Genomic DNA, 13,930 nt, shown 5'->3' on the forward strand with positions numbered 1-13,930 from the left:
GGCCTGCGAGGCAGCGGGGGGGGGGCGGGAGGAGGTCGGTAGAGCTTGAGGCAGGGGGGCCGTGCTCTCGGATGGCTGAGTCGGCGCGTTGCCGCAAAGCGTGTGTGCCGCGCTGCGTCGCAGGACTCGGTGAGGCCTGTGGCCGGCCGGCGGTGACGCGGAGTGGAGTTTGGCTCGTGTATGGCAGAGAATGGGCACGTTGACGCACGGGGATGTGGAAAACTTCTTCATCCCTCCTGCCGTTTACTCGCTAACCACTGCGCTCTAGCGCTGCTGTACTTCGTGGATCCAGTGGCTTTGGTCCTCGGCCCACAGCGAAAATGTGCATAGTGTGCTGTGTGTAAGAGCAGTCTTTCACGCTGTATGTGCGACGGAGCTACACACACGCGCAGGAAGCTTTTCGTTGACTGTGCGCTACTCACGTACCTTCTCTCTTCCTCTCTTGTTGTGGAGCTTCGGCTATGTATGCGTGTGTGTGTGTGTGTGGTGGGGGGGTTGTGCGGCCAGGTGCGACGGCTCATTTTAGCGTAGAGCTCGAACGACACAGCGCAACTGTTTTTCGTTAGCGGTGAAAGTCAAAGCAACGCGTCCATCAAGAGCGCGAAGCACACACGCACATCTAAGCATACGTACAAAGTAGTGTCCGACCCATGCCCCTCTGCAAGACGTTTTCGCAGTCGGAGCGGGAGAAGCTCCGAAAGGATCGTAATGTACTGCCGCCGTTGAGCGACGGTCCGTTTGGGCCGTTCCCGAAAAATTGGAACCCGCGGGGGCGCGATGCGGCAAAGGCAACTGTGAGTACCAGCGTCAGCGTTTTGATGGCCAAGAACAAAGCCGCCGCCGGGCAACCGGCCGCTGCGGCTGCGCCGAAGGCAGCGCAAGCTGACATTCTCATCGGCCACACAGGCACGGGCGGGTTGACGGTGAGCACCTTCAAAGGCACCGGCGGTGCGGACACGTCCCTAAGCAACGGGCGCTTCGGCGACCCGGCCGGCCCTGGCAAAGCTGGCGCCTACTCGAAGCAGCGCATGCCACCAACAGACTTTCGTCACCACTACGAGCGCAGCGACTTGCCACTGTCCATTCAGCACGGCGCGAAGCGCTCGCTTCTCTGGAAGGTGGACGTGTCAAAGCTGGACTACCACCACTATCTGCCCATCTTCTTCGATGGCCTGCGCGAGCTGGAGGAGCCCTTCAGCTTTGTGGCGTACCAGGGCAGCATGGACCTCCTTGAGGGCGGCGGCGCCAAGATCCTGCCGACGGTGCCGCAGCTCATCGTGCCGCTCAAGACGGCACTGAACAGTCGTCACCCCGACGTGCTGCGCAAGGTCTTTCACGTGATCCAGAAGCTAGTAGTGAGTAGCGATCACATTGGCGAAGCGCTTGTGCCATACTACAGGCAACTGTTGCCGGTGTTCAACATGTTTAAGAACCGCACCAAGAGTATGGGCGATCGCATGGACTACGGGCAGCGCAAAAGCCACGACCTCAGCAGTCTCATCAACGACACCCTGTACCTGCTAGAGCGCTACGGCGGCCCCGACGCGTACATCAACATCAAGTACATGGTTCCCACGTACGAGTCCTGCATGTGAACTTGGCGGCACGTGGGGCACAGGTGGCGCAGCCTGATGTAAAAAAAAGCGGCGCGTCTTCCTTTTCCCCTTCACCAAGCCAACGTCGGATCGTTTCTTTTTCTTTTTGCTGGTTTGCTTTTCCTAGACGATGTACCACGGTGAAATCACGCACCGCCTGCCAGCGAAGAACGCGGAGAAAGGTGAAACCAAAGGGGCCACGCGCAAATCAACCCCGAATGCTCTCCTTTCCCTTCGGCCCGCGCGCCAAAGCCTCGACCCCCCCCCCTCCGCCCGCCCCCAACCATCACCCCCCAAACCCCCCCCCCTCCCCCTGGCGTGGCCCCAGCCCAAAGGCGGCCACCTCCCTGCCCCCCCCCCACGACACCCGTGAAAAGGGGCTTTTGCGCGACGCGAGAACCACCCCGTGGGCGGACCCCCCCTCTCAGCGACGCCGCCCAGGCGAAGCAGAGCTGGCCGTAGGGAAAGGCAGCCAAGCCCAGGGCCAGCGCCTCGCCTTCGCGGAAGAGCATCGCCGCCAGCCGACCGAAACGCGTCAACACAAATGTGTCGCGCACAAAAATGCGTTTTTTGTATGCACGAAGCTAGGTGTAACCGGGATGATCTGCCGAAGGCCGATCTCATTCGCGCAACGGCTAAACGCAGTCCTAAAAACGTAAAAGCACCTCCAAGCATCATGATGGACAACTTTTTGTACATTGGCAAGTGCCAGTCGTACGCAGAAACTGTGTTTCTAACCACCGATGTTTTCTCTATTCTCTGCTCCGTTTTTCCCTTCTCTCCACACACGCTCTTCTGCAAACGTCCTGCTTACAGTGGGTGTTAAGCGATTCCAAAGCACTGCATCCCATTACTTACTCAGCTGCACCGCTATCCTTATCTAGACCTAACTGAGGAAACTCTTGACAAAACTGAAGCCATGCCCAGCATTCCGTTAGTGACCGAGCTCGGGGCGAGGGCGGGTGAGTTTCAGCACATCTTGAACATGTCCAAAATTCCAGCCCAAGTGGAGCAAAAGCTCCGTCCTGCGATGGATCCTGGTGAGCTCTTCACTTATCAGGATTCGCGCATTTTTGTGCGCGCTCGCCCGATCGTCGCACATGATATGGAAGATCCAAACAATCAGAGCATTGTTCAGAAAGTCGATGAAAACAGAGATCTCGTCGTGATGACGCCAAAAATATCACTTTCTGGCGAGTGTACGATTGATCCGTGCGTTGTCACTCTTGACGGCGTGTTCGTGGGAGCCCGTGACGATACAGAGCGAGTTTACCTAGAGTCATGCGCCCCATTGGTCTCTCTCTCCGTTAACGGCGCATCTACGTGCGTGCTCTGTTACGGGCAGACAGGAAGCGGAAAAACCTATACAACCTCTGGTATTTTTCGCCTTGTCGCCCTGGATCTCGCGCCTGCTTTCGCCACTCATGATATCCTTCTCACTGTTCTTGAAATACAAGCACTCAAGAACATCGACCTGCTCACTGGCACGGATGTTCAGGTTGTGGAGGATGTCTCAGGTGAGCTTAAGCTCCTGGGGACAGAGGCCTTTGAGTGCTCGAGTGCCGAAATGCTTCTCGCCGCTTTTGAGGAAGCTGCCTCACAGCGAACAACGCGGTCAACAGAGAGGAACGAAACGTCTTCGCGTTCTCACATGATCGCTCGAATCTCCATTGTTTCGAAGGAGACGAAGTGGGCGAAGCCTGGCGATTTATTCATCGTGGATCTTGCTGGTAGTGAAAACACCGCCGACAGCGCAACTCATGACAAAACTCGCCAAGCAGAGACCAAATTCATCAACACCTCCCTCATGACACTTAAGGATTGCATTCGGTCCCGCGCTCTTGCGTCTTCGAGTACGCAGCACCTGCACATCCCGTATAGGCGCTCGCCACTTACGCTTCTTTTGCGCGACTGCTTTGAGATCGCCGTGCGTCGCCCAACGAAGACAGTTATGATCGCCTGTGTCTCGCCACTGCTTCGAGATTCACGGCATACTATTAACACACTGCGGTACGCATCGATGCTTGCTGTGACGCCACCATCCAAAGTCCTCGCACCCGATCCGAACGACCCAAACAACTACACGCGCGAGCAGGCCCTCGACTTTCTTGTAAAAGTGTCACATGGAAACATCACTGAGCCGGAGTACATTTTACCGGAGGGTGACGGGCGGACTCTCGTGCACATTCCAGAGGCGGAATTCATCCGTCGCATCGTGGAGAGCCATCCGCACATACCCGAGAAAAAGGCAAAACTTATTTATACTGCCGTGTGGAAGCGTGTTGTCGACGCGCGCACCAAAGGTCGAAAGCAGATGGTCGACGCAAAGCGGCATATTAAAGCACCACGCTGCGCTATGTAGCACATTTTGGCTGCTCATCTCTCACGTTTCGCGATTCTGGTATGGACACGTGTCTCGTACAATCTTTTTCCCCTTTTCAATTTGTATGCGGAAGATGCTTAGATGATTATAAAGTACTAGAGCGCGTTTTCTACTGGCTGTCTTCCTCTCTTTTTCTTTTGGCGTCTTAGCGTGCCAGAACCGGTGCAAGAGGGCGTTTTTTTTGTCTGTCATTGTCTGTCCAGTTTTTAACTGTAGAGGAGCTAGCTCATCTTTTTCTGTGTTTTTTGTTGACGCTTTGTTTGATTCCATACATTCAGGTGATGCTCTTTCATTCCCTTCGTTTTCACAGTTTCACTGCCAAGAATCAAAGAGCAATTGAACTCTTCTTCTCACTTCTCTTCTGCTTTGAAAAAATGCTCTTGGGTATGAGAAAGGCCCTCGCTCACTAGGTTTTGTGCCTCTACCGCAGAGCGGTCGTTTCGCCTTTCCGGTTTCATGTATGCTCCCACTGCCATTTCTTGTTACCTGCCATGCTTCTGAAAAAAAAAAATGATCGTAAGACAACACCCTCATGTGTTCACTCGCAGGTCGGAACAAAAGGGGGAAATAGCGCCTGGACTTACTCAGCTTTGGTGTGCTGTGATGGAATAACTTGTCTATTGGAGATTTTACTGTGCCTGTGTTCCCTCCTTTCCTGCGCATTCATGCTTGCTTGCATCCAAGCCTTCTCACACTTTCTCGGCGAACGTGACCCTTTCATCTTGCACGATTATTTCAGCTATTGAATCATCATCGTACCTGCCGAAAAAAAAAAGCGAGGCGGGCACACGTACATTTCCGCTGATCACTTGTACAACTTCTCAAGTAGCGAACCCTGCAATGCATATCTCTGGACTTCATTGCCGTCTCTTGTTTACCATCTAGAACTTTTCTGTTGTCGCAAGCATGAAGCTAAAGTGCAAAGTTGCCTTTCTGGCATATGTGCTTGCGTGCCTTTTCATAGCACAGGCGTCGTTGGCTCACGTTATCGGTGTCGACTTAGGATCGGAGTACATCAAAGTCGCCGGGCCACATGGTGACAAAGGCGTCGACATCGTTCTTAATGAGCAGTCGCGACGGAAAACGGACAATTTTATCGGTTTTCGTCGGAGCGATCTTTACATTGGCGACACGGCGAAGAGTCTGGCTGCACGGTTCCCTCTGTGCACTGCGAGCGCGGTGAACCAGCTTGTCAGAATTCGAAAGGACTCAAGCCTCCTTCCCTTTTTCCGTGATTTGCAGTACGAATACCACGTCAGTTTCAACAACCATGGCTCGGCGACTGTGAGCATCTGCGACACCAAGGACCCGTTTACCGCCGAAGAGCTCTATTCCATGGTGCTGTCGTACTGCAAAACCACTGCTGTGAAGGATGATGTTGTGGATCCAAAAGGTGTCGTCGTTACTATACCATTTCGCACGTCGCCGGCGGAGCGGCGGGCCATTCTGGATGCGGCTCGTCTTTCGGGGCTGAGTGTTCTGGGTCTCATGCATTCCACAACTGCTGCCGCCTTTTACTATGGTGTGCGGCATCGCGGCTTTGGCAACAACACCCTGAGGGTAGTGGTTTTCGACCTTGGCTCAACGCATACTGAGGTCGGCGTCTACGAATTTTTACCGGCTGCGCAGAAGGCACCACTTTCGAGTGCCTTTGGAACGCTTAGGACACTCGGTGTGGTCGAGGATCGCTCTCTCGGCGGTCGTGCGTTTGACTTATGTGTTGCGCGGGTGATCGAAGCCGAGGCGCGTGCGAAGCTTAGCATCGGCCCGGTGCTGGGTGGGACAACTTCTGCACAGCTGAAGTCGCAGTTCTCGCTTCTCCGCGCTGCAAACAAGGTTCGTGAAACGCTCTCTGTGAACAGTAACACACCTTACACAGTGGAAGGCATTGCCCCGGATCGTGACTATCACTCCAGCATGACGCGCGCCACTTTCGAGGCCGAATGCGCCTCACTTTTCCAGCGTGTGAAGGATTTGGCAACGAGTGTAACAAAGGTCGTGAATATTTCATTCAAAGACCTCAATTCATTTGAGATGATGGGAGGGCTCTCGCGTACGCCAAAAATCATCGCAGACCTCTCCGAGGCCATTGGCCGAGATGTAGATCGCACTATGAACATGGACGAAGCAGCGGCGATCGGTGCAGGCTACTATGCCGCGAAGCTGTCACCTCTTTACCGTGCAAAGTCGCTAAAGCTGGACGAGACGATCCCGTACGGAGTCGATTTCGAGGTAGAACCTCCGTTGAGCAAGGAAAAGCCCGCAGTGAGGCGCCCTTTATTTGGTGCTGACGGCTTTCTACTGGGCGATTCGGTGAGCTTAACGTTTAATCGGACAGAGGACTTTTCGCTCAATTTTTACATTGATGATGACGCCGCCAGGCCATTTGTGCGCGTCACCGTCACTGGGGTGAAGCAAGCGCTGACGGATATGAAGGCGTTGTCGCCTGCCGTCGAGCACGCAAACAACAGTCACATGGTTCGACTGCAGATCGTGCTGAACGAAACTGGCCTTGTGCAGGTCGAGCATGCGGAGGTGGTTGTGCGCTACGCCGAGGAGGTCACACAGAAGGTGACAGAAAATGTCACAGATAAGGCATCTGGCGAAAGGAAGTCAGTTGAGAAATCTGTTAAAGTAATCAAGATGCGCATCCGAGCAGCAGACGTGACTGCGACGCTTGCGTGGAAGAACCCTACTGGGCTGACGTCAGAAGAAATGGAAACTTCGCAAACCAAGCTGAAGACGATCTGGCAAGCGGAGCATGTGAAGCATCTCCGCGCCACGGCGAAGAACAATTTGGAGGCATACATCTTCTGGGCCAAGAATGAAGGTGTGTCCGATAACGCTGCGTTGACAGCCGCTGCTGGCGCAGCCGCCGTGCAGCGTGTCATTGACGAAGCCACAGCGATGCAGGAGTGGCTTGAAGAAGGCGAGGGTGCATCAGACAACTGCGCTGCCTCCCAGTACGAGTCGCGGCTGGAGAACCTTCGCGGTATGGTTGCGGAGCTGACGAAGCAGCCCGAGGAAGCCACGAAGACAGTTACAACAGATAGCGCCGATGACAACGAAGGCGATTTGTGAGCCCATTTTTGTTCGCATGTTCTCCTGCACCATTCACCGTTTTTTTCTCGTTGCTTATACCACGGATTTCCAAAAGGTTGCTTGCGCTTTCTTTCGGCCTCACTTACCTCACACTTTCCTTTTTTGTGCTTCGCTGCTGTTCTGTTCTTGTTTCTGCACTTGTCTCTGCTCTGGACTCTCTCAATCGACGTAGTGCCAGCGGAACGGTCTGCTTGCCCTCCCGCTTCTTCGCTCCAGTCACTCTTCTCGAAGAGACTGTGATGGAATGAAGCGCAGGCGTTGGCATTGCTGTTCGCTTGCGTAGATGCTCAGAGGAAAGAGACGCGTGCAGGCAAGGATAAGGAATAGATGGCAAAAGCTGTGGACATGCATACTTGTTTTATTGCGGAGGAATCAACGTGGGCTCTTTTCGTTGTGGTAATGGGCACTCTGCAGCGAAACCAAACAAGCAGAAAAGGCCGGATTCGGGGACGCTCAAACGTTTCTCTGCCCTTTCCTGTACCTGGGACACCACCAAGTACACGATAGTAGCAAATAAAAGTGCGTGGTGAAGATCGGTTTGGCACGCACACGCTGGCAAGTAGTCAAGACTCAACTGAAAAGCTTGCGACAGTTTTCACGTCACCTAGGCTGACCTCTACTCCGTCCTTGCATTATAACATGCCTGTTTTACGCCCAACCATCACCACACACTCATACACACATACCTGCATACACATACGTACATGTGTTCTCGTGCACACACACACACACACACACACACACACCAACGCAAACCTGCGATCCGCTTCATGTGCCTCTCAACGCGACCCAGAAGCCACCTTCTCTTTTTTGTTCATCTTTCTTGCCATATAAAGGAAAGCCCCAAACCCCTCAATCATATCGCCACCAGAGCCTTTCAATAAGCTCGCCTTTTCCCCTCCTCTTTTCTTCCTCAACGAAAACACCAAAAAACATTTAACACTTCTCCCTACACACGACAGTCAACGATGCGGAGGGCTTTCGCTTCTGTATCTGTCGCTGCTGCCGCCTACCTGCGTTGCTATGCGACCAAGCACTTTACCGACAGCCACGAGTGGGTGATGCAGTGCGAGGATGAGATAACTATTGGAATCTCCAGCTACGCCCAGGAGAATCTGGGTGACGTGGTGTACGTCTCTCTCCCGCAGGTGGGCGATACTGTCAAGGCGAAGGATGTCATAGGCGAGGTGGAGAGCGTGAAGGCCACGAGCAATGTGTACTCCCCGGTTGACGGCACCATCACCGCAGTGAACGAGAACCTGAAAGACCAGCCGGGCCTCGTCAATCAATCTCCTGAGGAGAAGGGCTGGCTGATCAAGGTGAAATGCTCTGAGATTCCAAAGGGCCTCATGGACGAGGCGGCGTACAAGAAGTTCCTCGAGTAGTGACGTGCGCGCAGGTGTTTCGACAAGAGAGTATTTTAGTTTTTCGGTTCTCCTTACGTGTATCTCACCTTGCGCTTGTGTGTGTGTGTGTGTGTGTACCTTTTTTTCTTTGGCTCTGCGGAAAAGAGAAAAAAATGACGCGACCAAGTCGGGTATGTGTGCGCGTAAGCGTGTGCCTACGTGTGCTTCGCAGAGTCTATGTATACGTGCATGCGTTCGAACGCCGCTTCTTTTCATCCACGAAGAGAAGCAGTGCCGCAGACTTTTTTTTTGAAAAAAAAAACGAATCGAAGGCGACTTGGCTTTTCAAAGCGCGTCGGTCTCAGCTGTGGAGGGGCCGTGCCTGCGGTGACCGAAAGAGTAGGGAGTACGAGAGAGAAACTCAGAACCGAAAGAGACGACCGTGTAAGCGGCATCGACTAGATTAGCAGTGCCGGTGGAGTGACGGACAGCCACAACGGGTCGCGAGGGTTAGGGGGGGGGGAGGTGATGCCGCCAAGGAGCAACAGAGAAAATAAAAGTTGGAGACGCTTAGCGAAGGGGCGATCAGGTAACAGCTGCCGCGCTCACACGACGAGGTCGACCGCAATTCGTACATTTCATCTTGCATCTCTCCCCCTCGTGCCCTTTCCGCATTGCTCGAGGCTGACGTTTTCTCATCGCCTCATCACACCTGCCCATGCACGGGCAAGTAAGAGTGCAGGAAATCCACGTTGCAATCTGCCCCATAACGGCGAAGGCGCACCGCGACCTACTCTTACACTTATCGCCAAATAAAAAGAATTCATTCAGGTCAAAATAGCGCTAAAGAGGAAACAAAGAGTAGCCACAGTATGATATGGCCCTCCTCATTCACTTGAGGGTCAAGAGGGGCTCTTTTTTTTGCTTTCTTCTTATATCTTCTACCCGCTTCAGTTTGGGAAAGTGATCACGCTCTTCTGGCCTCCTCCCTCTTCTTTTTTCGCTATATATATATATATATATGTGTGTGTGTGTGTGTGTGTTTGCCTGCGATGGTGTGTGGGGTTTCTTTGTGTGTGGGCCATTTCTCTTTCTCGCTCGTCTGTCTCTCTCCCCGCCCCTCCCTCCGACTCTTCTCTCTTGGACCTTTTCTCCCTCCTCCTTTCCTTTCCTTTCCTTTTCTTCCCCTTTCTTCAGAATGCTGTAGAGTTCCACGTGAAGAACTCTTGTTGACTCCATGAGATGAAAGGAGAACCCGACGCTGACACTTGGGCGATGCTCAGGTGAGGCTGGGCAGAGCGCATGGGCGGTGCGGCATGCGCTGCCCCAAGCGCAAGAATGTCTCTACTTGTAAGCATCCGTGGGCTCCCGATACACGTTTGTTTGAACCTCACACTCTTGCAAGTCGTTTGCGACTGCAACAAAACCATTTTTGTATGCAGCTCCGATCGGCTTTTGCCTTTCTTTGGAGGGAAACGGGCAAACTGGACTTGCAGCCGTCTGAGGACACGCGTTCGCATGGCGAGTCTTGCCGACTGCTGGTCTCCTTATTGAATGCCGCCTGTGGCAAGGCCGCTACTGGTGGTTCTTCGCTGAGCGTTCGCGTTGATAAAACCCCTCTGAATGTGCATGCGCTTGTGCGCTTGTTGTGCGATAGCTGGTTCTGTCCCTCTCCCCTTCTTCGTTTCTTCACCTCACGCAGCACACAGGCGTGCCATTGTCATCGTGCGGGACGTTTTTCTGTTTGCGTCTGCATCTTCACTCGATAGTTGACGCGGCGGTCAATGGCGCTGGAAGTACCACGCCCGCTGCGCCTTTCCGAGTCGGATTAGCTCCTTGCATGGGAGGTGGATCTGGAATCGAGATGGTCGCAGCTCCAGCAGCGCCGCCGCAGAGCCGAGGAACTTCGAGCAAAGCAGATCCAGCGGGAGGCGTCTCTGCTGGAGCTGAGCAACGGGAATGTTGCAGCACAGTACGTTCTAGAAGAGCGCAGGCGCGCGTTGGCAACGCGCCGCACACAGCTGCGCGAATCAGAGGCCGCACTGAAGCAGCGCACCGTCGAGGACGCTAAGGCGTCTCGCCGAAAGCAGGAGTCGATGGCAGAGGGGGCCGCTGCAATTGACGCGGCGTGGCGGGAGCTAGAGCAGCGCACACGGCTAGAGGAGGCATCTCATGTACAGCAGATGCGTGCTCTGGACGCAAGAAAGCAAAGGGCTCAAGGGTGCGATGCAGACACACGACAGCGGCTAAGCGCACTACGCGAGGGGGAGACGCAGCTTGTGGCACAGAAAGAAGTACTGGGGTATCACCGACAGAGGTGCATAGATCTGCTGTGGCAGTCGCTCGGGCAGCTACAGCGCGAGGTGGAGGAACATAAAACACTTCTCACGGCTCTCGATGACATCAAAGAACCGGGAGAGGTTCTGCTGTTCTCCTCGGTGAGCTTCATTCCGTCACCTGCCTTGTGCGCCAATCCGAAGTTGAACTTGTATGTCTCTGTTTTTGTGTAGAAATGCGTTTCGAGCTGCTTGACTAAGGCTTCAGTTGAGAGCACTGACGATAGTGTCGGAATCGATGCGTGACCTTGCGCACGAAGATGAGGTTGAAGGACGGGTACCCGAAGGAGCGCAAAGTTGCCCAATGTAGTTTGATAAACATCTCTGCTAGTTTTCTTGCGAGGGGGCGTGACGCCTGCGACCGCGTTTCTCCGCGCGACTGCTCTTCTCTCCACTTCATTCTATATGCCCCCCCCCCCTTCCTCACTGCTTCCTTGGCCGGAATAGTTTTTAGGCAGCAGATGATTTACCAACACTGACACACTATTGCCGTCATTCAACGAGTACGTCAGACGTAAGGCGCGCATGGAGAAGAGGCGACATCGTCTTATGACGGCGGTGCTCTTGTAAGGGTGCCGCGTGCGTTGTGCACCTCTGGCCCGCACAACATACGGGAATGGCACTGTTTCAATGAGTTCGCTTTCATCGACTTCACTTTCGTTCTTCGGTTGGTTTTCACCGTCGTTGTTTTCCTTGACGTGCTCGCGTGCGCCGCTCTCTCCCTCTCTCTGTGTCTCATCACTGTCTTGACGGCGCACGCACTGTTCTTGATCATGTGACTTCTGTGCACACACTTCCACGCATACGGTGACTTGTCGCAGCTCGATGTGGTAAGCCCATAGTCGTGAAGACGCAGGACACACACACACACACACACACACACACACACACACGACTGCTTGTTGTTCCCCCTTTTTTGTTCCGCATGTCAATCACTGTCGGCATCAACGGCTTCGGCCCTATCGGAAAGTCCACCTTATTCGCGGCCCTAGCCGATCCGTTGTTCACCGTCACGGCAGTCGTTGATGCCTCCGTGTGCGCGGCCTACATTGCATATGTGATTGAGCAGGAGTATCCGCATCGCAACCCGACAGGGCCTCCGATTCGGGTGACGGACAAGCAGAAGGATCAGATTGTACTGAACGACATCCACGCCATTCACGTGTCGGCCGCGCAAGATCCGCAGTCATCCACGTGGAAGAAATATGGTGTGCAGTACGTGCTAGAGTGCACAGGCCTCTACACCACACGTAGCCGCAGCTGGGGTCACGTGACAGGTGGTGCGGTGGGCGTCTTCATCGCCGCCGCCAGCGCTGATACGAACACAGTCATGGCATCAAGTGGCTTGGAAAGACTCGCGGCATCGTTGCCCGTGTGCGCCGTAGGAGCGCCCATCGGGGCCGTCGTAGCTCCAGTGCTGGACGCGCTGGCGAAGGTGTTGGAGATCGAGCAGGTGAGTTACACAGCCCTCTATGGGCCTCAGCCACAGCACCCAATCGGCGCTAAGTCGGACGACTCGCGCGACTGGCGGCAAGTACGACTGCAGCCATTTGCCAGCTGTGCGATGGCGTCCAGTCGCGACAACGGCGCTGAAACAGTTGGCGCGCTCCTGCCGCATCTGGCTGGCCACGTGAGTGCTAGCGCTTTCCAGGTTCCTGTGGCGCAAGGGTGTGCAATCGACCTCGTTGTCTACACGAAAGAGGCCGCGCCGGCTGATGTGGTGGCGAGCGCCTTCGCGCACGCCGCGGCGGGCTCGAAGCCGCTTTCAAAGGTATGCATCGCCAACGGACCCATGATCAGCGTTGACTGCATTGGCAGCTCAAGTGTCATACTCGACGCGGCTTCGTTGAGCAGCAGCACCGAAGGCAAGGTGCATCGAATGGTATTGTGGGTGGACGTAGCGTGCTACTACGCTGCACTGCTGTTGTCATTGGTGAAGCAGGCTCACAGCATTCACGCGCCACCGTCGTCGTAAGGAACACATCGTTCAGATGCATACAAGGCAAGCTCGGCGACTTTCTTCATCTCATGATCTCCCTCCGCCTTCTGTGTCGTCTAGGTCGCACGCGCAGTGTGGGCACGCGGCCATCTCTATCTGTATGCCACTTGAAGAACCACTGACGCGTCTTCACCCTCCGCTGTTGCACTGTTCTCGGTTGCCTTCGCCGTTTGTACTTTCGTGTGTGTGTGTGTGTGCTTTTCCACTTGTATGGTTTATGTTTTTTTTTTCTTCGTTCTGGGGGAACGCAGGCCGTCTATGTAGACAAGCTCTCTTTGTTTTCTTGTCCTTTTCTCTTCCCTCCTGGCACTTCCCGAAGATACGTGTATACATATACATATATACGTATGCGCCTGCATGGGCTGAGGCAACGTCTCCGCTCGCCTTCTTGCATGGACGACAAGACCAGAAACTAACATTGGCACTAAAACATGGAAAGAACCAAAGCAAACAACAGCACCGATGTGGACTTCCCAATGCAGAAGGTGACAATAGCCGCTCCCAGTCTAGACGCGTTGCGTTACGTGAGTGGGTAGTGACGAGTGAGCGATGCACATTTTCGGCACCGAAGAGAGATAAAACGGAGTCATGCCCTTGCTGTTCGTTCATGTGGGATGACGCTCGATGAGTGGCTTCGCCTTCGATAGACATCCGGGTATGTGCGTGCTTGGGCGTGTGTCCTTCTCATTTGCTTCTTTTTTTTTGTTTGTTTTTGCTTTCGTGGCACTCCTGTCCCTCTACACCCTTTGCCGGTGACAGCGCGCCACTTTGTGGTGTATACCTACCACCCCCTAGGTGCTGTCTCGTGGCCTGTGTGCACCGTTGCATTCCACTCCCAGCAGCACATGCGCCCCCTCTCCACCACTTCCATCTTGCGTTTTTCTTTTTTTTTGTCATTGATTTCGTCTGGACATGTGCCACGCTGCAGAGATCCGATCGCCACTCAGCACCAACACGCAGACGCATACACACAGGCAAAAAAACCCTCGCACACAAACACGCAAAACCATCGACGTGCATAGGAGAGAACCATAGAAGGCGCCCGATTCACGCAGCGAGTCCTTTTTTAGTTTTGTGCGCCTCACTGTACACCGGTGCTCTACTGATTTCTCATCTCTCATCTCTCTTTGTCTTTTTGTCCTTGTAACCTGCGCGTCGGACCTTCGTTG

General features: G+C 54.2%; 5 protein-coding genes and 1 pseudogene across 6 annotated transcripts, besides 1 other annotated feature; all 6 read left to right on the forward strand.

Annotated features, from left to right (window-relative positions):
• Window positions 1–650: 650 nt before the first annotated feature.
• LDBPK_354760 (hypothetical protein, conserved) lies at window positions 651–1,595 on the forward strand (the record flags this gene model as incomplete). Its single annotated transcript, XM_003865005.1, has 1 exon — window positions 651–1,595. The coding sequence occupies one exon, from the start codon at window positions 651–653 to the stop codon at window positions 1,593–1,595; it is 945 nt and encodes a 314-aa protein (XP_003865053.1).
• Window positions 1,596–2,514: 919 nt separating this feature from the next.
• Window positions 2,515–3,957, forward strand: LDBPK_354770 (MCAK-like kinesin, putative; the record flags this gene model as incomplete). The annotated part of the gene is made up of 1 exon (XM_003865006.1): window positions 2,515–3,957. One exon carries the CDS (start codon window positions 2,515–2,517, stop codon window positions 3,955–3,957), a length of 1,443 nt encoding a protein of 480 aa, XP_003865054.1.
• A 927-nt stretch (window positions 3,958–4,884) lies between these two features.
• Window positions 4,885–7,059, forward strand: LDBPK_354780 (hypothetical protein, conserved; the record flags this gene model as incomplete). The annotated part of the gene is made up of 1 exon (XM_003865007.1): window positions 4,885–7,059. The coding sequence occupies one exon, from the start codon at window positions 4,885–4,887 to the stop codon at window positions 7,057–7,059; it is 2,175 nt and encodes a 724-aa protein (XP_003865055.1).
• Window positions 7,060–8,141: 1,082 nt separating this feature from the next.
• Window positions 8,142–8,465, forward strand: LDBPK_354790 (glycine cleavage system H protein, putative; the record flags this gene model as incomplete). Its single annotated transcript, XM_003865008.1, has 1 exon — window positions 8,142–8,465. The coding sequence occupies one exon, from the start codon at window positions 8,142–8,144 to the stop codon at window positions 8,463–8,465; it is 324 nt and encodes a 107-aa protein (XP_003865056.1).
• A 1,745-nt stretch (window positions 8,466–10,210) lies between these two features.
• Window positions 10,211–10,936, forward strand: LDBPK_354800 (annotated as a pseudogene; the record flags this gene model as incomplete). The annotated part of the gene is made up of 1 exon: window positions 10,211–10,936.
• Window positions 10,211–10,936: a sequence feature (contains an internal stop codon; hypothetical protein).
• Window positions 10,937–11,687: 751 nt separating this feature from the next.
• LDBPK_354810 (glyceraldehyde-3-phosphate dehydrogenase-like protein) lies at window positions 11,688–12,737 on the forward strand (the record flags this gene model as incomplete). Its single annotated transcript, XM_003865010.1, has 1 exon — window positions 11,688–12,737. One exon carries the CDS (start codon window positions 11,688–11,690, stop codon window positions 12,735–12,737), a length of 1,050 nt encoding a protein of 349 aa, XP_003865058.1.
• Between the last annotated feature and the right edge of the window lie 1,193 nt (window positions 12,738–13,930).

This window comes from Leishmania donovani, chromosome 35 (genome assembly GCF_000227135.1).
Source record: "Leishmania donovani BPK282A1 complete genome, chromosome 35".
NCBI classification, from domain to species: Eukaryota; Euglenozoa; class Kinetoplastea; order Trypanosomatida; family Trypanosomatidae; genus Leishmania; species Leishmania donovani.